The sequence below is a fragment of the Culicoides brevitarsis genome, chromosome 2, assembly GCF_036172545.1.
Source record: "Culicoides brevitarsis isolate CSIRO-B50_1 chromosome 2, AGI_CSIRO_Cbre_v1, whole genome shotgun sequence".
NCBI lineage: Eukaryota > Metazoa > Arthropoda > Insecta > Diptera > Ceratopogonidae > Culicoides > Culicoides brevitarsis.
The window spans coordinates 23,491,309-23,518,167 of NC_087086.1; the positions used below are offsets into that span (position 1 = coordinate 23,491,309).

Sequence of the window (26,859 nt, forward strand, 5' to 3'; positions counted from 1 at the left end):
GCGTCAAATTCAAAATTAGGTTCAATAACTTTTTCATATATAGTCAAAAATGACTCAAATCCGTCTACCAAAAAGATATTCAGCGAACTTTTGTGAAATTCTGTGCTTCCACTTAATGCACTAGATCGCAAAAGATAAAATTTTAACCAAAGTTTCTGGCTGATCGAGTTAATGATGGCGTGAATCAGATCATGCTGTTCTCTTTGTGTTTCCTCGACACCGTAATTTTCGAAAATGATTGTCACTGTGTTTCCGTCTTCGATAAAAAGTTGCGCATTATAGAGAGGATTCAGCAAATCCACAACTGCTTTTGTTAAACTAGATTTTGTTGCATTTCGTGATGCAATGTGAAGTTCTAGATCTCCAAGAATATGGTCGAAAGTTGATATTGGATAAATGCTCACTGTTACAATGAAACAAAATAAATGAAGAGTTTGCATCGTAATCATTCGATGTCTTTCTTGGTTCTGTTATGAAGAAGAGTTGATCGAACATTTTTTCATAGAAAGTTAAAAATTAGTTTGATTTCCCCATGGAATTAGAGATCGTTAAAAATATTACCTACTTAGTTGCACAAATTGATTAAGGCTGAAACAAAGATGAAAGTTGTATATAGTTTCAGACTAGATAAAAGTAAAACCAATTTTTATTAAATTGCATAAAAATTTGTAGGCATCTTTTAAGCAAATGAAACTTGCTTTTTCAAAAAAAAAAAAAAAAAAGGCAATTGAAATTTTCTAAAATTTTAAATGCGTCACGAGAAATTGAGTGGAAGGAAGTCGAGAAAATTTTATATTATTGTTTTGGCTTACATTTGGATTAATGACTGTAGAAGTGAAAACAAGTAATTTCTTTGGGGATATTTTTTTCGACTTCATTAATTTATTTCTTTTTAACTTTACACATGCGTTGCTTTCAATAACTTTTATATATTAACTAATAACAATTATAATCATCATCCTTATCGCCTAGAGCAGTTTCACTTTTTCATTTCAATATTCAATTTATTTACTTTTTGTTACATCTACTTTTTCTTTGATTTCATGTGTTTTTTTATTCGTTTACAATTTGAGCTTCCTAATTCACAATTCAATTTATTTATTATATTTAACTAAAAAAAACATAATTCTAAAAGGGTAATTATTTGTGTGATGCTGTAATAATAATAATATTAGCTTAATGACTTTCTAGTTAATAATTTACAATTCCGTTGAAAATTCATCGTCATGTCGTAACTTTGTGGGTCCTTGGCGTCGCCAATTCAGTCTTTCTATAGTTCCAGTACTGTTGTCAATTGAAGTAGCTGAAGTGCTTGGTTGTTGTGCGGTGGAAGTCGAGCCACTGCTACTAATGTAAATGTTTCTTTGGAAATTTGGCCCATAACTTGAGATAAATTCAGCGGGTGGTGGAGGAACAGGAGGCGGAAGAATTGTCGGTTGGAAACTCTCGGAACGCGCAAGGGGATTTCTTGCACGTATCGGCGGATCGGGCGGAGTAATTTCTATGCGGGAAGTGTAGGATGGTTCTACCTTTTCCACAGAGAGACGACGATTAGAGTACGGGAGACGTGTATCTTTTGGCTCGAGGAATTGTTTTCGTTGGCCATTGTTGGCGCTCGACTTGCGAGATGTGTTGTTTGAGGTACGCGGTGTAGACCCATAGTGATCCGTGCCATTACCCATTTTGTAATTTCCATTTGGATATCTATCACTCATGTCTTCCTCAATAGCCGAATCACCAAATACAGATCCACTGCAATTTGGTGAATTACTTCCACCAGTCGTCCCTGGTGTGCTAGCTTTAGAATTTTTTCCTATGCCATTTGGTCGGTTTGCAGTGCCATATTTTCCTGCGTGTGTATATTGGCCTTTTTTGATGGAATTTGTGTAGTCCTTGGTTCCGCGTCGTCTTAAGGTAAAGTCTCGCTCTCCCGTGTCCTCGCACACACTCTTCCACTGTTTCCAAGAATGACGGACTAGCGGATCTCCCGGACCCCAGTCCTTAGACGGACGAGTCGCTTCAACAATCATGTTAAAAACATTGTAATCGACTTGTTTCGAAACTTCAATGCATGCTAGGATTACAATGAAGGCCAACGCGATAACAATTGGTAACCATCGTGGGATGAAGTCCACGACTGGCTCTCTGCTGACATAAGTTATCGCCCACCAAATCAGCAATCCCATAAGGATTACTGGAGCTATCAGCCAAAATAGCAACCAAATTTTCAAAATTGGACGTCCAATGGAAAACTCCAAGTCCGTGTACAAATTCTTGAAGCCGTAAACCCATGTAATTGACATAATATCGAATGCCATGGCACCGACAATGATAGAACCGACAATTCTGGCATCCAAAATTGATGGAAACACATGTTCGGGACACAAAAGACCAATGATGGCGAGAACTAATGCAGCCAAGCACATCGTATAGTTGGGATGTCGACGAACCATGCGCGACGAAGTATAAATGAGAATAACTAAAGTTGTAAGGGATGACAAGAAGATCATGAGATAAGCCAAGCCCGGAATCAATCTGGATAGAAGTGCATCTTTTTCATCTAGAGCTCTGTCATAAATCGTTGTGATAGTGCTGAGTTCAGGATAAATTAATTGAGGCATCTCTTGCTTGGAATTTGTAAACTGCATCATGTAAAAGACGATGGATATGGCGGTGACTAGTAGATTAAAGCAAAGGTAAACGAAGCTTGTTCTGCAAATAAAATATTTTTTGTTGTTTTTACAGATTTTCTTTTTAAAAATTTAACCTTACTTCACTGCGTCTCCCTTGTACAGAAATTTCCCTGTCAAAACAGGAAGTGCTCCAACACCAATATTCAGGGAAAATACTACTTGTACCAGGGCATTGAACCATATTGTACTTTCAGCCAATAACTTATGGTTGAACGGCCACAATTGGGGAAATTTTTGCTCATTGATTGACCTTGTGACGTCCCATCCTGTCTGGAACACAAGAAGGACCATGGTACAGAAGCCCAGAAAAAAGATCATTCGGCGATTAGCTTTGGAACTGTGTGTGCTATCAGAAAAAATAATTAGTCACATAATTCGCAATTTAAAAACTTGGGAAATTACCTTAACATTGTGATAATCCATAAAAATATCAATCCTAACGCTAGAAATCCGAAAAACATTGAATTTTTCCATACGGGTGTCAAAAATGTTTGGCTGAAGAACAAAGAAGGTAAGCAAATTATGTAAAAAATTGTCAAATTTTATACTTACTGCAAACAATTTTGCCCACTAATTCCTTGTAGCTGATATCCTGTGTCACCTTGTATTACCGATGCACACTCCTTAAATGGCATTTCTTTAAATGACAACCATCCAATGTAAAGTAGCGCTAAAACGGACTGCATCGAGATGAAAATAGTTGCCAACCACGCTGCAAAACGCCCGGTGATTGCAGCACCTACATCATAACATATTTTTTAAAGATTCGTGAATATTCAAAAGAATTAAATACCTTTGAAAAATGGCGAAGCTCTCCACGTAAAAGCAGATCCCTGGCCCAAAAATTGTCCTAATGACATCTCTAGTAGGACAACTGGTAGACCAACAAAGAACAAGAGTGTCAAATAAGGAACCAAGAATATGAAGCCATCACGATGTAGCTCACGTGGCAGCCGAACAATGTTGGCGTACGTTAAGTTCAAGCACAAACACAAAATGACACCGCGGAATATTGAACATCGTGTCTGAAAAAGAAAGAGAAAAATATTATGAACAGGTACTTTTTTTTCAAGTCTGCTTCAAAGAAAGGTCCGAAATCCACATATAATATTTTGATTAAAGTATAAAATCTTTAAAAATAGTGATATTTTCGTACAAATATATTTTTGAAAAAAAATTTACGTGTTTGAAATTGTTAATCGAAAATTACAGCAAAACTAAGAACGTCAAAACAAAAGAGGAATTCTCAAACAATACTTATTTGAAGAAATAGAAATTTAAATTTGTTCCTTATGTGGGTTGTGTGCTAGTAAACACTGGTATACTGCCACTTTTTTATGAATAGATTTTATTGATTATTGTTCAGGCTTATTCTTCAAAGTTGGTTAGTGAGTGACATTTTGAAAATGAGTCAATTAGTTTTATTATTATTATTGAAGAATTAATAACGGAAGCAATATTTTAAGGTATTAACTCATTCAATAGAAAATCAGCACAAAGAACGATCGAAATGTTGCCCTTAGCTTATTCTTTTTACTTCATTCTAATAACTGTTTTCAAACCGGCAACGGTTCTCCTAAATATCACTACTAGAACATACATCTGATCAGAAACCTGTCTGTAACTGCAGTTACATTCATACTTTTTTGCTACGTAATATTTATAAAACGAAAATTGTCCTTGAAAACGGTAAAACTCGCAGTATTTTACGTAACAGAGAAACAAGAACATTCAATGTTATCGGTTAAGAATCTATCTTCAGCACACAAATTAAATGCATTTTTTAACCAGTTTCGTTTTTCCTATCGATGTCTTGTTTCCAACATATCTTGTAGCAATAAGAAATTAAATAATACGAAAATTATTTCATAATAAGAGAGATAGAGACGCTTAGCGGTATATTCTAGTCAATTCACATTAGAATAACGTAATTTTGTGTGAATTGAAACAGGAATGGCAGAGAAGAAATCCCACAGGTCACAATAAATAAATGTAAGAAATTTGATATGCAAAGAAAAACTTGATCTTACTCAATATCTAGTTACACTGGAGACAAATTCTTGATAGCAATCTTGACCTAGAGACCTGCATGAGACAGTTATTTTTCACACCTTTTCCCTTGAACACGCACACCAATCCATACTTCACTAATCCAGACAATTGAGTCATTTATCACAATCTCGCACGCACGCATCACTAACTTTTACATCCATTATGTAATCTCATAGACACGAGAAATTGTTATTAATTATTGTTATGATTTAATTGTTATTTTTTTCCTTTCGCATTAATTGGCCTAGTTGTTATTGGGCTCAGAGCTGTTGCAAAAATAATGACATAAAATACTTACTTTTTTGTAAAATCTAAATTCGTCATCTCGTGTGTGATATACATAATCCAATAAATATTTTGCATTAACGGCATCCATCTTACAATAACAGTAGTATTTAGAATTTTTTATAACTTAATTGCTAGGCAGTCTTTTGTTTGTTATTTTCGTTGTTTTTTGAGTAAAGTTTTTTTGAACGATTTTTGTTTCTTCACAATTGATCACAATTTTTGTTTACATGACTTATGATTCTTAGCCAAATTCATCAAAAGTAGTCGCGGGTAAACTCTTTGTTTTATTGTTTCTTGATATTATACGTATGAGTGTCATTTTTCACGTAAATCATCGATAATCTATTGGGAGAAAGTAGTTTAATATAAGACCTCGATGGTATTTTTAAGAAAAAATATTTTTGTGCAATATTTTGTTTATTTTTTTATTTTGAGTTTATTTTAATGTAAAGAAGACACCATATTAAAACGGACTTTAATTTCATAATATTTTTATAAAAATTAAAATGCCCTCAAATTACACTTAAAGTTTGTTAATTTCAACTAATTTTTTTCATAAACAACCTTGTTGTAGTTCTGCTGTCTTGGCTTTAATTATTATTATTATTTTTAACAATATAATTATACAAACAAAAAACTTTATAAAAAAAAGTTTCATGTGAAATGAAAAAATTGTCTTTTTTAACTTGACGAATTTGCAACTTCAAGTTCAATTTTATTTTTGAAGAAAAAAAAATGATAAGAAACTTGCACAAAAAGCAGTTTTGTACACAAAAAATAATTATTTATTGATTTTAAGATATAAATTTTGTTTATTTTGCTGTCTGCAGCCATTTTTAAGTTCTACATGATTTTTAATAAAATCAAAAACTGGAACAGTGTTTGTCTTTCGATGGCCATGGTTTAAGTTTCACATGTAGATTATTAAAAAAGTTCGGATCAGTAAATTCACATTTTAATTTTTTGTGGCCTACAGAGTGATTTCCCTTTGTAGTGCATTATTGTACTTTACATTTATATGCAAAATATTGATGTAATGCTTAACGACACGGACGGGTGTTTCTTTCAGGCACGGAAATAGGAAATTTTTTTGCAACAAGTGCTTATTTTTCGGTGTAACAATTTGTATCGAGATACTTAGGAAGTGAGTTAATCTTTTTTAATTGAACTTTAAAATTTTCCTTCAGTTTTTTTTTGTTTACGGCACCAAATCTCAAAACAATTTAAAGAAACTAACATACTAAAAATGTTCATTGAATGTTGCAGACATTTAGATGCATTTTGTTACTAATTCATGATTTAATAAAAATTCATATTTTATTCACTTTCATTGATTTTTCTCAATTGGCTTGCGTCTTGCTATTTGTTTTTTTACACTTTAACAGATTTTACCTAGATTTTAATTAAATTTGCGCAACTTTGAAGCTTTTCCCTTTTTTACATCGTTTTATTTTTCTTATGGCTTATAAAGCTCCACACTTGGCAGAGCAACATCATGCGGCTCCAAGAATCAGGAATTCCATTTAAACGGAATAAATTATAAAATGTATCAGATATCGCGCATCTACGTACGGAATACGTAATAATATCAACAAGCGGAACGAGACATGGTGTCTAATCTAGTAATATATTTTTAAATTTATTTTTTACAGCAACAATGCGTGAACGATACGAACCAAGCAAATGCCGATTAAAGACTGAAAAAGAAAAAATAATTTTGTTGCAACCAACTGTTGCGGTATATGTTTGAATCGTACAAATACATTGTGTATGTTGGTCGGTGGGTGTCTTGTAGTTGCATGTAAGAGTGCTAAGCAAGGTAGGTGTTGAGTGTTTTGCCTGAAAACTTATGAGAACTTATTATGAGTTAGATTTTTTTTTTGGTTGAAGGGTGTTCAAAATTAAATGAAAATGTCTCAAATAGCTAAATTCTGCTCTTCTATAAGGTGCTTCTTAATTAATAGTACCGAAAACCATTGACATGTTAAAATTTAAATTCTTATTGTGACGAATTTTTCAATATAGATAAAGCATTGACCTCTTACAATGCTAAAACAAGAAAAAAAATCTTTTTACTTCAAGAATATAATTCAAGTTCATTGAAATGGCAACCGTTAACCCATATTTGGATGTCACCCACAACAGAGACGATCAGCTGAACTTTAAGCGATATTTAATTTATTGAATGGGTTTTAATGCAATAAATGTAATTTTTATCTTAAAAATTGAAGAAGTTTGTTTAATACTGATAAATTACTTTAGTTTTTTCCTAATTTGATTGAAGAGAAAAAAAAGGAACAATTAATTTTGTCCTAAAATATCAGCCTTAACAAGTAATTAATCACTTTTGATGCGGTTGTAACAGCTGGATAGTTTCAGCTTAGATATTCACTTGCGCTTTCAGCATAATTTACAACGAATACAAAAAATAGTGATTATTATAAGCACTTTCATTAATCAATTACTCGTTACACTCTTTTTACTCTTCATTATTTATTGCAAAATCCAATGTTGCTACTCTATTATGATTATTCGATAGAATCAAAATAGTAATTATTTATGGGCTTGAATTGAATTAATACACTGAAGCTTGAAAAATTTACTATTTATTGGTACCACATTTCGATTTCGTTAACCACGTGGTTTTATAAAATGAAATTTTTTGAAATGCAATAAAAACTACTTTAAGTTTTGAACATTATAATTTTGAATTAGACAGTGGGGTATCAATAGACCCAAAAAAAGTATAATATGCCAAAGTATATTGCTAAACAAATAAATTATTTGAGTCTCTAGTGTTCAATTACACAGATTATTAACTAGTTGACGTCCATTGCACACTGTTGTAGCACTAAAAATGCATTAGACAGTTATTTAGTATTTGGTAATATAGGTACATTATTTTAAAGAAAAAAAAAACAATTAACTTGTAGCAATAAATATTGGAGGCAATCACTTGAGTGAACAATTGAAATGCGAACACACAGTACTTAGTAATAATTGATATCTTTCACCCTACAATTGTAACAAAAAATTTTTTGCGAGTTTTAACTAACGATGATGATGATGACAGACAAATGCGTAATCGCGATGTGATAATGTTTGTTTGTATACTTACTTTCTTTCACATGTTTACTCTGACTAATTTGCACCTTTATTTAGCTCGATTCGGTTTTGTCACATATTGTTTAAATTAGACAAAAGAAATTACATAGACGAAACTTATACTTGTCTCTTTTGTAAATCTCCTTTCCGCGATTTATCAAATTTCTCAAAGTTATTGAAAAGGTTAATGTCTGTAAGTTTTTATAGTTTAAAAAATTAATTAAAAGTTGAAACTGAACATTATTTTTCCACAAGAAAAAATCTTTTAGAAAAGAAGTTTATGCAAAATATCTCTTATGTAATTTAATATTTTATTTATCGTCATGTAAGGTTGCACTTTTCTCCATGATTATCACTTTCATCACATTTTGAGATAATAAATAAAAATTATAAAAGAAACCAAAATGATACAGATACGGAAGAGTTTTACTAAAATATCTTATCACTTTTCAAAATATACTTTTAAAATATCGTATGAAATGTTGAAATATTTATAACTATAAGCAATATCGACTAGAATTTAACAAACTAATTTTTTTTTATAACTCTTTAGGGAATTTTTTCTCTTGAGTTTTTAGTTTTTGAAATTGTTTGCTTATTTTTTGTTTAAAAAATTGTTCATTTTCATATATTAGAGAAAAGAGAGACTCACGTACAAAACATAATTTCATGAAAGAGTCAGATTTATTTGTTCGCTTTACTCATTTCAAACCAATGCTAGCAGGTGGGAATGTCCTTTGTTTGTTATTCACTTAAAAAAACTTTTATGCACTTCCGTACTTTTGTCCATGGTTATCATAAGACTACAGGTTACTTTTTGTTTGTTTATTTGACAAAGAAATTGAAAATCGAATTTTGTTTTATTTTTGGAATCATCAAATTGAATTCAAGTCAGTGGGAGAGAATCCCTTATGGATATTTATATTCGTTTCAATATTTCCGGATCGTTATTTCTAAACCAATTAACGAAAGAATTGTTGTTTGTCGTTAAATTGTAATTTATGAAATTAGAACTTAACGAATTAGTCGTAAGTTTCAGTGATTTATTGATAATAATTTAACGTGTTCTATTATCTTTAATCCCAAAACAACGATACTACATATTTTAAATTGAATAAAAAAATATATTTTCGAATGCCACCGTTCTCTATATAGTTGACATTCAAGAACGAACGCAAGTAAAACCCATCCACGCATTTTGCGTTTTTAATAAAACATTCATATTATCATTTCACATAAATATCACGTGTGTGTTTCATATGTTACTCTTTTATTACTGCATACTAGGTACATTTTTCCGCATTTCGAAGAAAGAAAAAATTCGGTTCTACCATGAAATTGACGATGGTGATCACGTGGTTTTGTAAATAAATTTTAAAGTCACGTGGTTTGAAAATCTCTCCGGTCACGTGGTTTAAACGAAAAACTATAGTTAATGAAATCGAAATGCGGTACCATCGTTAGTCGTTCTCTCCACGATAACTTTATACATTTTATGTAAATTTATTCGTCATACTGCACTTTACACGTGAGGCATGTCATCGTTCCAAGAGACAAAAAAGAAATAAAATGAAATAACAAAAAGAATTTCATTTAATCCGATTTCAGATTTATTCTATTTTCGTACAAAAAAAAACTTATTTCAGGTTTAACATTTTTCAAAATAAAGCAACATGCACGACACGCTATTATCATGCGAGATAAAACGAAGAAGAAATATCGTAGGCGCACTTGATGAAAACCTTTAGAATTATCGTATTTCTTGCGTCTAATATTCAAAAATTGTGAGGAAGTGAGTGGGCAAGAAGGTACAAAACATCTGTATTTGGTGTTAACATCAACGTTACGCAATTCTGAGCTTTCTTTGGAAATTAACTTTTGAAATTAATTACACTTCAACTTTAATCATATCAATTCTCTCAGACGGAAACGTGGTATGTGTGTGTGTAACATTAGAACTTTATTGCATATCACGCTTGCTGATTCCACTCTTATGATTCTAACAAAACAACAGTATGAGTCAAAGTCGAGAATACTGTCTAAAAATGGATTTGCTCGGCAAATGCCGTTGTTGTTGTTTTCAAAAAGGGGGAAATGCTCTCATGAATTTTTAATGAGATTGATCACGGCAGTAAGGTTCTAATTAGACAATATGCATCCAAGTTTTTACATGGAATTTTGTGTAAAATTTGAAGGTGTCTTTAAAGGTGTTTGAGCCCTCGTAATGCTGCTTTTACTTTTGGTCAAGCCTCATTATGTGGATATGGTGTAATTTTCTTACGTAACATGATAATGATTGAATTCGATGCTTCCATGCGACACTCTCCGATAATGACCATCAACTCGACATGAGTCGCTAACACAATAAATTACATTGTTTATTAATGAAATTGTTACAATTAAACGCGACACAACCATGACCAATATCGGGCGGCGATAAATTATGAGTATGCAATCAATTGGCTTTTTTTTGTAATCGAAACTCTCTGAAGACTGTTTATGAAAAATGAATGTAAACATTGAGCGTGAATAAACAATCTTATGATGTTGCCAAAATTTAAATTGGCTCAAATAGAAATTTATGATAAATTAAACAATACACACGATGGTTATTAAATCGATTAATTGATCGAAAATTTATTTGTTTTGAAATACACAATTTGACACATGAAAGTATTCATTATGTACATAGGTAAAGAGTACCTAATAAAAGAAAAGAAACTGTGGACTAAAGATTTTTACAATTAAAAAATGATATAAACCAGGGATATAAATAAGAAGAGGCCAAAAACAGTAAAAATTTTCAAGATTATATTAAATTCTGCTGCATTTTTTACAAACTAATAGTCAAAAATAATAATTTTGTAAAGTATTTTTCATAAATTTGAAAATAAAAAGTAGAGTAGATCACGAATAATGTGTGAAAATATACAAATTTGCTAAAATTTAACGCGAAACTTTATTTAAATCTTAATTTTGAATGATTTTATTTTTAATAATATTCAACGAAATAGTAATTCAATTTTTTTTGCCGCTATTGCATCAGAGATGTCGCTTTTAAGTCATGTTGGCTTAACTGAGACGAATGAAAGTGATAAATATGAATGAGGTCTTGCGATTTCTAAGGTGTCGTCATTGACTGGATGACAATGATTGTAAAAACAAAAAGGTTTTCTTTAGTTCTTCTTGGAAATATGCATGGTACAAATGGACAATTTCTTGTGATGATCAATAATAATTCTCCCTTTTTTCTTCGAATTCGCAACATCGAAAAAAAAAACGAATTCACGGATTTGAAAAATACTCCACTTAACTTCTTCAAAGTCAAAAAGTAAAAATTTTTTGGATCAGTCCAGTGATAGAAAAATGCTGTCTTTAGTGCTGAATCTTAAAAATTAAAATATCTAAGGTAAATTTTTAATATTTATAGACATGATTCAGACATACAAACAACATTTATTTGCAAAACCTGAAATCGTTGTCTGATTATTAAAATTTTTATTTACACAAAAGTTGATGTTAATAAGTTTGTAACACTTTTGTATAAGATATTTTTACAGCAGCACATTGCCGGAACTTGGTGACTTCAGTCTAAGTCTCGTGACTGACCATCAAAACGATCAGTTACATCAAATTACTCTAAATATAATCATAGAGTTTTCTTGTAATTATTTTTTTGCTTCTGTTTTTAAATCATCACTGCCAGTCAAAACATCAATTTATCTACTTTACTCATCCAAAAGCACATGAAAACTACAGATGTAAAAAATATACACCTGAGGTCATTTTTTTCGGTTTCTGCTATCGAAAAAAGGTGATTATCATTAGCGCTATTATTATGATTGGTACTTATAATTCGTTTGTTGACTACCGCTGAGCTAACAAAATACTTCATTTTTACATTTTATCAATATTGATGGCAGGAAATAAAATCGCTTATTTAAATACGTTTGAAGTCGAGCTGTAGTTGTGGTAATTTGAATGTCAATGTCTTTAACTCACACAGGTGAAAAATTTATTTTAAAAATCACATGACATGTCACAAAATGTATCGTCTATCGTCTAGTCACGTTTTAGCTTACAATTAATTGTGTTTGTCATTAATTTTGATAAAGTTCTTTTTCGTTGCATTCAAATGTTTCCACTACAAAAAATGACTTGAATACAAATTTTCTCTTTGTTTTAAAATGCGGTTGTTCTTCATAGAATAAAAGATGCAATAACCGAATATGTATTTTGTGACCCAGAATATCATCATGGACTTGCATTTCAATTACTCAAACAATGTTGTGTTATGACGTTTGTTTTTTTTTCCATAGGAAATGAAATTAATTTCCATTCTTAGTTTCTTTTAAAAATTTCATAAAAGTGAAACAAAGAAGAATATAAAACTGTGTATGATTAGCTGATTGTTACTTGAGGTAAACGAATTAAAAAATTGTCAAATAACACAAATTAAAATTAAAATTAAAAAAAAGTGATTTAAAAAGTATTTTAGCGGGAATTGTGGTAATAAAAATTTTTAACTAGTATTTCAAAACTTATGTACAATTATGTACAAAAAACAATGTAAAATTTCGTTAAGAGCCGCGTTATTTAATAGAAGATTCACGTGAATAAAAGCACTCCATTAGAGATATATAGACGTATTATTTGTGGAAAACACTCTTCCTTCCTTTAGACTTCACTTCCTTTTTGGCTTAATGCCTTTAGGTAAAATAAAAAAATGATGATTTAAAAACAATGACAATGATTTTATTCACATATAGGATTAAAGTTAAAATACAATTCCACTTATGCTGAATTGAAAACTCAATTCGCACTAGTCATTGTAATTGTTTGTCATCTCAAAAATATGCTGAATAAGCATAATTGTTGTGTTTATAGTATGGCTCTGTTATTTATTACAGAAAGAAAAAAAATTAATTTGTAATAGAGCGAAACCATGAAAAAAAATATTTACTACGTTCGAGGAAGAAAATCTATTACGAAAGTGTTATGTACCTAAAAAAATCTAGTAACCAAGGGCAATCAATTCTACCATTCACACGTGATCACAACCCTAATTCCGACAATTTCGCAACGACATATGTAACGAATTCATGGACAGACGTTGCTATGCCCACTTTTTTTGCAGGAGCTTCAATATTGATCAAACAATTTTTGTCTTTTTTTTCATTACATAAATATTTGATGAAATTTCTACAAAACTGCTCATTTCATTCATTGGAAGTCGTCATGCAAGTAAAAGTTTGCAATTAGAAGAGATGATGGCAAATAAATCGTGCGACGGTTCATTAAAATTTAAAGAATTTCACTTTTGCGCCCTCATAAGCAAAGGCAGTCTGTAAAAAAATTATTCACCTGTTTAGTATCCTTGTCTTGCTCGCCAGTGCCACCGTTACCGCCATATTCCATGCTTGTCGTATTGACCAACTTCATGGTCGATGACCCGTTGCCAAGCATGCCCGTTGAACTATTTACCGTCGCATTGTTGCCCGACATGTAGGTAAAGTCGTTCGAGAGAGATTCGTCTGTGAGTGTCAATGCGGCGGCATTTGTGTAACAACTGTTCAGCGACTCTGAGGTTTGTGTTGTCCAAACGGGTCCGCCATTGAGGGGGGTCGTTAGTGCCTTTGGATCGTTATTTGGATGATTTCGCACGAGCGATGCGTAGTTGCTGGCATCACTGTATTCGCGTAAAATTAATCGTGGTTTCTTCTCGGACGAGGGTACGACATTGTCTACGTATGAGGTCACCTCCAGCGGCGGAATACCCATTGATGATTTCTTCCGCATCGAATCGAAGGAAATTGTTCCGTCAGAAAATCGATGAAACGTCAAATTCTCATCCGTGAGAAAGGACATTGATGTTGTACTGGTTATCTGTAAATGAGAAAAAAAAACGATTTTAGTGAAATTCCTGAAAAATATCTAAATATATCTTTTATTGACATAAAATCTTATGATTGCCAAACACTTGTCCCTAACTAACACGAGATAGCATATAAAACGGGAAGAAAACTATGTCATCGAATGCGCACCGTTATCGTGCCAAAAACAGGATATTAATACAAGTCTTTTCAAAAGTCACGTCAAAAAGAATATATGCGGCAATGCTCACAGGAAAATCGCATTATTGAAAGTACAAAAAAAAAGAAAAACTTTTTTTTTCTTTTCGTCATATTTTCATCGTTGAACTCTTGAATTATTTTTCTTAAATCGAAAAAATGCGATCAAGCCTTAATTTCATCATGCGCCCTAAATGTGCTTCGCGACATATTCTGGTTGCTAACGACAACACACATACACTTGGAAAGTTGACGACGTTTCATACGATTTTATTTATATTTATAAGGAAGTTTGAAAAGGAAGTGAAAAATGCTTCTAGCAAGGAAAGAAAACGTTAAAAAACGGTAATCATTCAAAGTTTGCAGATAAAAAAATATTCGCAATCCATCAGACACAAGTACATACGAACAAATCATTGACCTTATCTGCTAATTTCGATCATTTTTTCCGTCATTGACTCGATTAAGCGATTTTAATGACTTCTTATCAGCTCATCAGGAAAAAAAATTGCACAAATCTGAGTGAAAATTAAATGATAAGATATTCGGATAAAAATTTGACGAAAATATCAACGCCATGAAGTGATAAGAGTATGTTGACACACATTTTTTATCGATTGTCGTTGATTGACTTTGTTTACTGTTCAGCTATTTTCGATGTCAATGAAGTAAGTTGTAATCATCATGTTTATGACTACTTTTATTATTTTATTTGTCATTTATTGACATAAAAATATTTTATTTATTTTTTATGAATTCATTAAACTTTTCTCCTAGCACGACCCTCACCCTTACCTTAGGCACTTTTGGACAAATATAAAAAACATCGTCTTGTAAAATGGCATATTTTGATGTAAATGAATATAATTTTCGTTTCCACCCCATTTGCGTTCGTGGTTTTTCGTGCTGCTCAAGCAAAAAGTCTGTCAATGTCTCAAGACACGCGATATTGCGGTCGGAGTTTTTCTGTCTGGCATTCGTAAGAGGAATACTTTTAGCGTGATACTTTGGTCTATTTTTGTTGGCACCTACTTCTTTGTGGACACTGAGACTATTTAGAAAGTTTATTTGTTTCTTGGACATTGGTGCTTTTACGCAAATAAGCTATTATGATGATTAAAAACAAACAATTTGCCTAATGAAAATTGCGTGGGAAATTAAGTTTTTTTTATCACCGAAAACTTTGCTGTCGTTTTTCCGCATGTTACTGGATTTTTTGAATTTTGATTAGAATTTTCTAAAATTTTTAAAAACATTTTTTAAGAAAAATAAAATACTTTATCCTTACAAATTATCTTTTTCTTTTGAAAAACCGCACAAATAAGTCTTTCTACAATCGAAGGGCAAGATAAATCAATCGCACAATTGTAGTTTTTGAAAAATTAAGAAAAGTCGATCTTAATTTTATTAAGTATTTTTATATTGATTTTGTAAATTATTTTTGAACTAGAAATATTTTTCAAAAATTTTAAAATTTTTTTGTTCTTTTTTTAACTTTATTTGGTCAAAAACTTAGTTGTGCCATTTATCATATTCTACCTTTAATTATAATAACTGATATACATTTTAAAAACTTGGCATATAACTCAAACAATAAATAACTTTTCCTCCTTTTAACTTTGAAACAAAAAAACTACTACATTGGTGACTAGACTTGCCAGGTTGTTATTTACGGATTCTGGTTGAATTTGAAAAAAAAATCACGAAAGAACGACAGAACAGACAAAATTTGCATGCAATTTCTTTAAAAAGAACATGGAAGACGATAAAAAGTTGCATGCAAATGTGTTGATAAGCTACGTCTGTTCTCGTTTAACGAAGGCAAAACTATTTTAAATTTATACAAGGCAACATCAACTATACGATAAATGCCCAACGGAATAGTTAAGGATAATAATACCAATTTCAAACTAAATATTTTAGGAACTGGCAAAAAAAGTTCAAGTTGTGGGTCGTGCATTTTCAAAATAAACGTCAAGGGTGAAAAAATTAGACAAAGTTCAACAGAAAAGGGTGTCTGACACGTACAGTTTTTGGATTAAAAAACTTTGACGAAATATGAATTTAACATGACAAGACTTTATCTGGGATATCAAGTCTCATCCTTACATTTCTAAGTAGACTCATAACGAAATATCTAGAATACAGCTTCTCACCTAAAACAATGTTCACCTGATATGCGGAGAATCGAATACCTAAGGAATCCTATTTTGTACGTGTCTAACGTTGATGTGCATTTATGAATGTACTCGGGTGTCAGATAGCTTGTGCGGTCAAAATGTAATCAGAAACTTTTTACCTTAATATTGAGGTCGTAAATTCTGTCTGGAGTGTCCTTCACACAGAAAAGAAGTGCACGGAAGAAATTTCCACCAGCACGTCAGATCAGTTTAAATCAAAACAGTGGCACAAGTTTCCTAATTGAGAACTCCCAGTGGCTTTTACGTTTCAGAGTTAAGCCAAAATTAAACGTGACAGACAGACAGATAGGAAAAATTTGATAAAAAAAAACTTTTTCACTGACTTGGATTCACAAATGGATTCCAACTGATGAACTTTGCTCGAGTCATAATAATAACCATAATAAATACATAAAATAAAATAAATTCAAAGTAATCCCCTGGATTGGATAAAATAAATTACATTTTCTGCCTCTTCGGCTTCAATTGTGCGAGCAACAAGTGAAAAAGTGTAAAAGATAGAATTGTTGTCGTCGTTGTTGTAGCTACGCTTTAATAGGAAAAATTAGTGTGTTACGTGTGTTAATGCTTTTCTGGTGTTCTTGTCTCTTCATGAAACGGTAGATACAAAATAATAATTTTTATCACTAAATGGTGGAAACTTGTTAACAAGATTTGTTCGCGATTGTTTTTACCGCACATTAAAGAAAAAAGAATATTTTTTATTTGTTCAAGTTCAGATGGTTTTTTGTATGATTTCAAAAAATCATTAATTTTTCTCATTTTATATAATATTAGCATATTCGCTTCCAAACTTTGTTCGAAAAAATTAAAATAATCAAAAAATAATTAGGTGATTGCCATAAATTAAAAACTGCAGTTAATTTATCAGATTTTAAAATAATAATAAATATTTTTTATCAAATGATAACCACTATCGTTCGAAAATAAACTGACGAACAACAAAAGTGATTAACGTCACTCAGTTGAATGAGGAAAGCAACACAGCAGAACATTATATGAATTAAACGACTGATTGTGCGGTAAATAAATAAAAAAAAAATAAACCGCAAAATTTCAGGTGCTTTAAATAGGTAGAATGACATTGTTGAGAACTGATAAATAATTGTTGATTGACCGGTTTTCAGTGTTTTAACTGGCATGACACGACCTTCGCTAGGTCAAACTATCAAAAAATTGACATTGTGACTGACCTGCTGCGACGATGTCGTGGTTTTGTGGTAAGTTTTTCGTCGATTTAATTAATTTTTAAAAAAATGGGATTTCCCATACTCACCGATTGTTTTGGGCCTGGTGCCTGACCTTTCTTTTTCCACTTCATTTTTTTTAGATAGGAAAACAGTTCACTTTTTCATTATTATACACTTGTACTTCAATAAATATTCCTCCAATTAATACGTCTGTCACATAATATCAAAAGTTATGACAGTTTTTTCTTTCTTTACTGCTCTCAGAAAGATGAAAAAAAAATGCGACACTGAATAATTAAATTCCACTTCATAAATTGTGGTACTGAGAGTAGTTGTTACTCAATTTGATGATTACACCACCATAAAATGAAGTCGCATGTCTTTGGAGAAAAAGAAAACAAACTTCAACTAATCACTTTCTTTCGCTGCGCCGAGAAAAATGCGAATATGTAACATAAAGATAATTATAGGCTTCCTCGTTCAATCTTGTTTTTCTCGTCGTCGTTGTGTGTTTTGTCTTTTAAAGAGGTAATTTGGTTCAAAAAGAGACATACATATGTATTATAATTTATCGAGTCATTCTCAGTTGATTTCTCGTATTTTTTTTTATTCAATTTTTCCGTCTATTCATTTGAATAATGATAGAGTCGTTCGTTGATCGCTCGTGGTGCTGCCGTTGAGGTTGTTATTATGTTGTTGTTGCAGTTTCTGTAAGAAAATTAAAATAAAAATAAAATTATTATAACAACTGTATCATTTTCACTTTCCTTTGATAACTTGTTTAATGAAACGTGTTTGAAGTGATTTTCAGCTGTGTGCAGAATGTGTCAAGAGATGATTGAAAATATCCGGATTACATAAAATGAAATTGCAAACGACCTTTCTCATGAGTGCTGAAGCGAAGCTTTTAATGATATTTTAATAAATTTCGTCATTCATTTCCAAACAATGACGAAAAAACTCAACTAGACTCACATAATTTACATTTCTTGTAAAAGATAAACAAATCTTCCTCAATCCCCGACTCATCACTCTCGTTCATTGTGAACACGTTTAGTAATTACGAGTCAACAAGTTCGTTACTCATACGTTTTGTTTACCGCATTTTTGTTATCTAAACATCAGGCAGTAGCAAAATCTGCATTTAAAATGTATCAACAAGATCATTGTTTCGCAATGTAATAATTGAATTATTTTTTAATTGTGCTGCAGTTAGTTATGAATCACATGATCAGCAAAATTAATAAAAAAAATTTAAAATTTTGAGAAAAAATTGTTGATAAGTAAAATACATTGAAAATACATAATACAAAACCTACTAAAATTTTGTTACTACAATAACACAGAAAAAAGCGTTTAATTTACTAATTTCACGTTTCGATAGCTTTGACGTCCGTATTCAGTTTCCATAAATAATTCTAACGATTGTTTAAGTCTTTAAAATATTTGATATCGATATCCAAATTCTTACATTTTAAATATGAAATTAAAGAAACTCAAAAATAAAATCGGAGTTTCAGTTCAGGAGTTTTAAAAACAATCAGAGGAAAAAAATTATGACCAATATTATTATTTTTTTTTACAATTTTCATAATTTTCAGAAGTATTTTTTTTATGTAACGGTTAAAAAAAATATTGAATTTAGTAAATTCCAAATTTTTTATTGTAAAAAGCTTAAACCATTGAAATCAATTTACTTTTAGACAGTAATTCTCATAAGATTTTTTTTATAAATCCTCCTTTTTGTCATTATTGTTAAAATCCTATACTTTAAAACTTTTTTTTTCAAATTATCGGACCATTCTTTTCAGTTTCATTTGGAACAACCTAATTACACTAGGGAAAAAAAAACAACTTTAGCACTTTATTTTTTGACTAAGCACGCGTTTAACATTTGTAGAGCAGAAGTATCATTAACGAACCTTGAAATCTGCCTTGAATTAGAAAAGATACATAAATATGAATGTCGCGAAAATATTTATTTTTTGCTTGCCACGAAGAAAATCGCAAAAATACTTGATTGGCACGTCACCGAAAGTTAATGGTGAAAGAAACTAGAAGAATATAAATATTATTAAAATATACGAGACGAAAAAACAGAAGCCTTACTATTATTATCGTTAGAACTCAAGCCAAAAAAGTCGCTCTATGACGTATTACTTTTGATTCATATTCATGCAGAAATATGTGATATCTTTCGATAAAATAAAAATGACAAGGTCAGTGGAAAATTCAGATGAAAAAGAGTATTTGCGTGTGCCTTTTTATGTGCGCCACAAATAAACCACATTCAATTCAAATATTTGGTTTGCCACCCGTTTAGCTGCACCGTGCTGTGATATTTTCCTCACATATTTATTTATTATAATGTTCAATATTTGTCTAACCTCATAATATTTGTTCCTCCTTCGTATTTTTGCCTCCTTGCTGAAAAACATGTCACTCACACACACACCACTTCGCCGAGGCATTGGCACAGATGAGGCATAATTTCCGTTTTATTTCACCATTCAACGTGTGAGTGTTTTCTATAATATTTTTGAACGTAAATGAACTCGAGTACATTTCTAAATGGATTGGAACAAGACAAACAAGCACCACAACAATAGGAAGAAAAACGTTTTTAGAACGTTAAATAAAAGAAAATGATTCTTTTATGTTGTTTTCCGTTTTTTTCCTATTTTCGCACGTCGTGCATTTATTTGGTTAACCCGTGGTAGAGTTCCGTGGAATAGTGTTGCTGCAAAGTGTTTGAGACACACACCATTAATTGTCAGCTCAATCGTGCGGAAATCATCAAAAATAAATTAGTGGGAGGCTCGTGTCGAAACTTTTCAAATAAAAAAAATTGACAAACATCTTCATTAATTCAATCATTAAAATTTGGAATCAAAATAAATTTTGTGACAAATGTTCTTAGTCACATAACTTGCATACAAAAAAAGCTTTATTTGTGTTTGTTGTGCAATAAAATAAAACAAAAGTGCTTTAAAATAATTTTTTCGTGTATTTTACCGTGTATATTTTGTAAATGTTTTTGTTAGCTTACAGCACAACTGCAATCACACTGCAGTGCAATAATGCATGTTGAAAAATATAATTAAAGCATTCGCTATCTTTGTATAAAAAAAACGAAACAGGCATAGAATTACTTTGAATGATAGTCATGTGAATTTGGCTGTGATTGAATTATGAGAATTTAATAGTTGACGACGCGATGGTGTTGTTGTTGTTATTACAACAAAAAATATTTTTTCCAAGCCGTATTGCATGTCAGTTACATGTAATATAATATGCAATAAACGCAAAAAATTGATGTAACTAAATTAAATTAAAAAAAAAAATAAATTGAAGAATCAATAAAGAGTGTATTTCAAAACATCTTCCAGCAACATTTTAACATGCACCCGTAGCATATGTTGAAGGAATTATGAATGAATTAATTTGCTTTAAGGCCGCTTCAAATTTAAATCGAAGTTTGTGTCCCTTTATAAAAGTTGAAAATCCAATGGGACAAAAAAGTTAAAAATTTCATGATTTTTTTTTTATAATTTTATAATTTTTTTTACATTTATTTTTAAGATTTTTCTTCAAAAATTTCCGAATTTGGTTTTAATTATCAAATATCAAAGACAAAAAAAAAATACATATAAATTAAATAAAAATTACATCGAGAAGTATTTCAAAACTTAGGTATTTTCTGGCATCTCCTATTACAAAAAAAAAATTGTTTAAAAAAAACGCGAAACAAATTTGGAGTGGCCTATATTCTTTTTTTTTTGTGGGCGCTAATTTCTTCCTTTATTTTATCCACAAACTTTAACGACCAATAATATAGAATTTTATGCTAATAAAGAGGTCAAGGTAGACTGCGTTCTTCTTTTCTTTTTAAATACCTGGCTCAAAAGTAAAAGAATACCTTTTTAAAGGGATTACCAGGTGCATTTTTAATGCATGTAAGTTGTTTCTGTTCACAACAGCATGACAAGAAATTTTCCATAATGTTCTTACGTCGCGCTACACTAATCTTTTTAATTGTCGTCTAGGCTCCGACTCAGCAAAAAAAGTTTATCGTTGTGCTAATCTTTTCTCGGTGCACGACGATTCTTTCGAAAATGTATGTAAAGAAGCAAAAAGGGTGAAGTGTCGTACTTTATGACAACAAACTTCTTGTTTTGTTTCGCATTTATTTATGCTGATGCACTTTTAATGTGAGGTAGCAGATGCATCCACCGTTGTAAAAACTGTTCTTCGCGACGAATTTTTCGCAGAATTTTAGCTTCCTATTTCAATATGTTGTAGTAGGAAATTGTGTATGAAAAGGTCAAATAACTACCAAGGGAAAACAAGTAATTCAATCATCTTTAACCAATAAAAAAACGCTAATCAAACGACCTTGAATTCCCGCTGGCAAGCAAATACTGCTGTCCATCCACACAATTGCCGCATCCTTCGATTCAAAAACAATCCGCTAACATCATGCTTAATTGAATTTAATCTTGAAGCAAACAAACAAAAGCGTGTTTAGCAATACAAAAAAAGAACTGTAATTTTAAATGAATTCTTCTGTATAATACACTTTAAAGCGCGATTCAAACGCAACAAAAAAAAAACAACACGCACCAGCGAAAAAATCATATTAATTCCTCATTGTTCGTAAATATATTTTGCTTATAAATATTTTCAGATATTACAGTAAAAAGGTAGGTCATGAATGTGAGCGGCTGCTTTGATTAGGCACCGACAATTTCATTTCACTTTTAATTTGGGATTTCGCTTGTAAATGGAGAGAAAGACGTTCGCGCGTAAGAAAGTGTGGGAGTTAAATTAGCAAATAAGTGTAACGGCACGTGCATTATGTGGGAGAATTTTACCTTTCAAAGAAAAAAAAAGGTGTTCTGTGAAAGAGTAAACTGATAATCTCACAACAACTTTTATTTTTATCAGCAAGGTCGTGTTAAAGCAATTCGACTAGCATCATTCATAATTTATTATTTACTAAGGCAGCACATCATCAAATAGATACAATCACGGAAAATACTTGTATTTCATCTATTATCATCATTAGAACGATTGATGATATACGATGTGCCTTGTATTACTAACATCTACTCTGGTGATTTTTTATTGTTACTCAATGTTGCTGACTGTATCAAAACATGACGGTGGTGCAGACCAGTCATTTTTTTTTTTGTTCAAATTAGCTACGTAAAATTTTCATTCATTCAAATAGCAGAATTAGCAAGTCAAATCGTGTGTGGCAGAAAATTCATTCACACAATACGAACAAATTATTTCGATATTATTTATAATATATATATTTTTTTAGTCTTAGATTCAAAAGTCGTAATTTTTTCTCTTCATTTTACGTCAATTAATTTTTATATTCGATATTTTATTATAAATTCTTTGACACACAGTGAGCTTAGAACTTTTAAGCTGATTAAGTTGATGAAAGTCATTTTTATTACTCTATGGATGACTTCACTTCATTTTAGTGAGTCTCTATAACGTGATATTTTGCTGCAGGAAAGATGATTCTTAGTTTGATAAAAATATATTTACTGCATGATATTGGAATGCCGCAGAAAAAAGTATCCTGCATGACCTCATCCTATTGAGATTTGCTGGAGATAAAAATCCAAATAAATTGCTTTACAAACAAATAACAAACAAAAAAAAACTAATAAGAAAAATGACACAAAGCTATATCAGTTCAAAGGTGCCAAGAAATCGAACAAGCAATTTGTGATGATGACGCAATAAATTGCCGTCATTTTCTTGTTGTTCTGACACTAAAGCCGGATTTTTATTAGCAACGTTCGAGACAAGGTGCGAAGTATAAACAAGTGTGAATGGTTCACGTAAGCTGATATCTGGTATCTTCAAAACATTTCTTCAAACAAAGGATTGGAGCTTATTCAAGTCTGGACTCGTAAACATATAAATTATTTTATTATACACAGTTTTCGTTTTATAGCCTTTGACATGGGGCTTTTCAAATATATGCAAATTTGATTGTAGGAATTTTATGCCACAAGTGGATTTTCAAAGAAAGTTGTATCTCCGCGAAATGATGATATCATAAGGTATTTTCGACTTACACGAAACTGATAAATGGCTTTAATCAGCAATATATTGGTCTATAATATTTTACATTTCGTTTCTTATGTCTTTTTTAATCAAATCTTTTATGCAATTTCGACTGTTTTAAAATAGTTTTCACAACATTTTTTAAAAAATGTTTGGAAAATACAAATAATCAAATGTAATTTTCAGAAAAAATAGCTTTAATTAAAATTTTAAAGCAAAGCGTTTAGTGCAGTATTAAGAAGCTAGATTACAAAAATGCAAATCACGATTGACTTATAATTGTGTTAAGAAGCCGGTTAGCTGCGTTATTTCCGCTTTTTTCATTCGGAAATGAAATGTAACACAACGTTCAGTTTTGGTCTTGTCATTGTTTTGTACTTGACACACAATAAAGTGTCTGTGAGCCAAGAATGAGTAGAATTTGTAATGTCTTCGTCTTTCGTTATGTAATTAAATTTTCAATCAAGACAATTGACAATATAAACAAACACAATGATACAATATTGACAAAGAATAAAATTGAAATTTGTCTCACACGAGCTTGGCAGATCAAAGAAAGTAAATAAATTAAAGAGCACGCAGACGTAAATCTAAATTAAATAAATTTATATTGATTGCTTCATTTCGTATTCCAGCTATTCTTACATACAGACAATTGGTTAATTTTGCTCGAAGTCATTGTTGTTGATTCTTTGAAGGTTTATTTGTATTTTCAGACACTTTTCAATTAATTGATCTACGATTCTCGTTAACTTTAAGTGTATCAGGAACAAGTTGGTTGATATCGTAAACTTCCCCCCTTTGATGACTGTTCCTGTTATTATTAATTTAATTTTTCTAATACAAACAAAAAATTATTTACTTTAATTTTTGTCACTCTCTAGAAACAAAACACGGGGAAAATAAAAAGGTTATAAATATGGGAAAAAACCATGAAAATAGCACTTTTGGTTTAATGAAAAATTTCTTTATTGAAATGAATGAAAGAAAATTTAGGTCACGTGACTAAAATGTTTTTTCAAAATTTCTATTTTAGATTTTTCTACAAATTTTTTTTTCATCATTTAAATTTGAAAAAAAAAATTACAAACGCTCAAACCAACTCTCACTAAAATCTTAATAGGACAAAAAATGAAAATATTAAATGTATTCGCTACATTTATGACTTTTACGCCACGTTTTGCCTATAAATCCGTAACTTGAAACTGTCCTTTATTTGCTAATAAAACATTCATGATAGAATAATCGTTCAACATGCGAACGAGAAAAAAAATAAGGGAATCGGTCACAGGAATAACGATTAAATAAGCCTTGATTAAGGCCACACAGAAATGTGTCAAACAAGTGATTATCCTCAATTATATTAAAAAAAGTGCGTTCTACGGCAATATAAACGCGACTAGTACTTGTTATATTTCTGTAAATTCAGGGCAAACTTGTCCAGGTGGGATTTTTTCTTTCATTTTATACGTAATATTTGTATTTTTATGGAGTTTGTAACACTTATCTTAGCTATTTAATTTGCGATGAGTTTACAAGCTCTTAACTGAATTTACTTGTACGTAAAATGGGATTAAGTCGACGATTAAAATTTAAGTACCCTCATGCTATAAACGTTACTAAAGTAAACAAAAAGTATTCTAGAGTGCGCCCGCATAAATGTTAGAAATTTAGAGACATTTCCCATTCTTTCGCAACGAAACACCTGATTTTATTCGAAAAAATGGTAAAAACACATTTGTCACAGTCATAACTCAAATATTTGTTTTGTTTGTTTCAGTTCATAAGCAGATGAATAATTTATTGCAAAATGTGACGCATTTTGTGCATCTTGCTAGCCTGCATCAGTCGTACAACAAATGCATAGCCAATCAATTGAAATGTATTTGTCGCAATTCCAAAAGTGTTTCCATAGACTTTAAATCAATTGAGCAACAAGACGGGAACAACCTTGAAAAAAATGTATCCGACTGCAATTCTAGGAAATTTAGCATTTTTAAAAAAAAATCAAACTTGACCTAATTTTCGGTAATGAATTATTAAATTTTTCTCAAATTATTGTTTGTTTTATATTTTATGACTAGACTTTGAGAGAGAGATAACAAACTTGTTTTTTTTTGTTGGCTGCGAATGTGTGTAATTAAGAGAAAAATAAAAATTTGAACAAAGCTGTAGAGAAATTATGTACCTAGTTGTGTGTAAATAGAAAAATTTAATTAATGTATTTCAATGCAGTATTTTTTGTGGTTTTCGCATTAATTTTATTTCTTTTAAGTGCAAAAGTAGCAAAAGTTGGCATAAACAAATTCACTTTTACAGTCTCGGTGTGTATTTTACGTGAATTAGAGACATAAAATACGCTTTTGTCTTACTGCTTTTAATGTAATAAAATGATTTTTGTATGTTTTGTCTGTTTTTTTTCCACTAGATTTCAGTTTCTTTACGCGGAAAGTAAAATCTCTTGAGATTTTTTATGTGCTTCAAGCATTTGCATTGCATTTACATCACAATGGAAAAATCAACATATTCATACACTGGCTTGAATGGCAAATCGTACGCAGGTAAAGACAGTGCAATACCTGAGAATTTTATTTATTATGTATTTAAGTCAAGAGAGAATTCTTTTTTTTTACATTTTTATGATTAATTAAATGAGGTTTGTTGTTTGTACTATGATAATTATTTTTTTTTGTAGTTGGATTTTCTTGAGCTTGTGACGTAGATTTTTTTCAAATATGATTTTCAACACTTGCAAGTCTGTTTATTGTAAAAACAAATTTTTATAAAAAGAGTCCTTGTAATGGCTTGTCTTTCGTCATTTAAGTTGACTTTGACGAGTATTGATTAAATAAACGTCCAAATATATTAGTTGAAAAAAAATGATTCAAAACGTTTTTAATTGACATTCAATCGTAGTCGATATTTTTGTGATAAAAAATAATTACGATGTGGACTAGTTTTTTGCTTGAAAATGTCAAATAATCAAAAAAATTGTCAATTGTGCTCTTCTGAACTAAATTTCGCTACTGCTTGTGACACTAAACAACATTTGTGTTAATTGTTTGGCAAACATTGCAACTTGTGTGTTATGTAGTCTGACTACAAATTTGTAAACAAGAGCAGACAGTAAATGGTAATTAAACTGCTACTGTTGTAAAAGTTATAC

The 26,859-nt window shown here is 30.9% G+C and overlaps 1 protein-coding gene across 2 annotated transcripts in view; it reads right to left on the reverse strand.

The window, feature by feature from the left end:
* Window positions 1–862: 862 nt before the first annotated feature.
* LOC134831828 (sodium-dependent nutrient amino acid transporter 1) overlaps window positions 863–26,859 on the reverse strand; it is a 29,641-nt gene continuing 3,644 nt past the window's right edge. For both annotated transcript variants that reach the window (XM_063845653.1, XM_063845652.1), the window contains exons 3-9: window positions 17,687–18,308; window positions 13,503–14,024; window positions 3,487–3,718; window positions 3,246–3,432; window positions 3,096–3,188; window positions 2,773–3,039; window positions 863–2,712 (exon numbers count right to left, since the gene is read on the reverse strand). In XM_063845653.1, the coding sequence (XP_063701723.1) occupies window positions 1,200–2,712; window positions 2,773–3,039; window positions 3,096–3,188; window positions 3,246–3,432; window positions 3,487–3,718; window positions 13,503–14,024; window positions 17,687–17,731 (2,859 nt within the window). In that variant the 5' untranslated portion in view covers window positions 17,732–18,308 and the 3' untranslated portion in view covers window positions 863–1,199. The remainder of the gene's footprint in view (window positions 2,713–2,772; window positions 3,040–3,095; window positions 3,189–3,245; window positions 3,433–3,486; window positions 3,719–13,502; window positions 14,025–17,686; window positions 18,309–26,859) is intronic.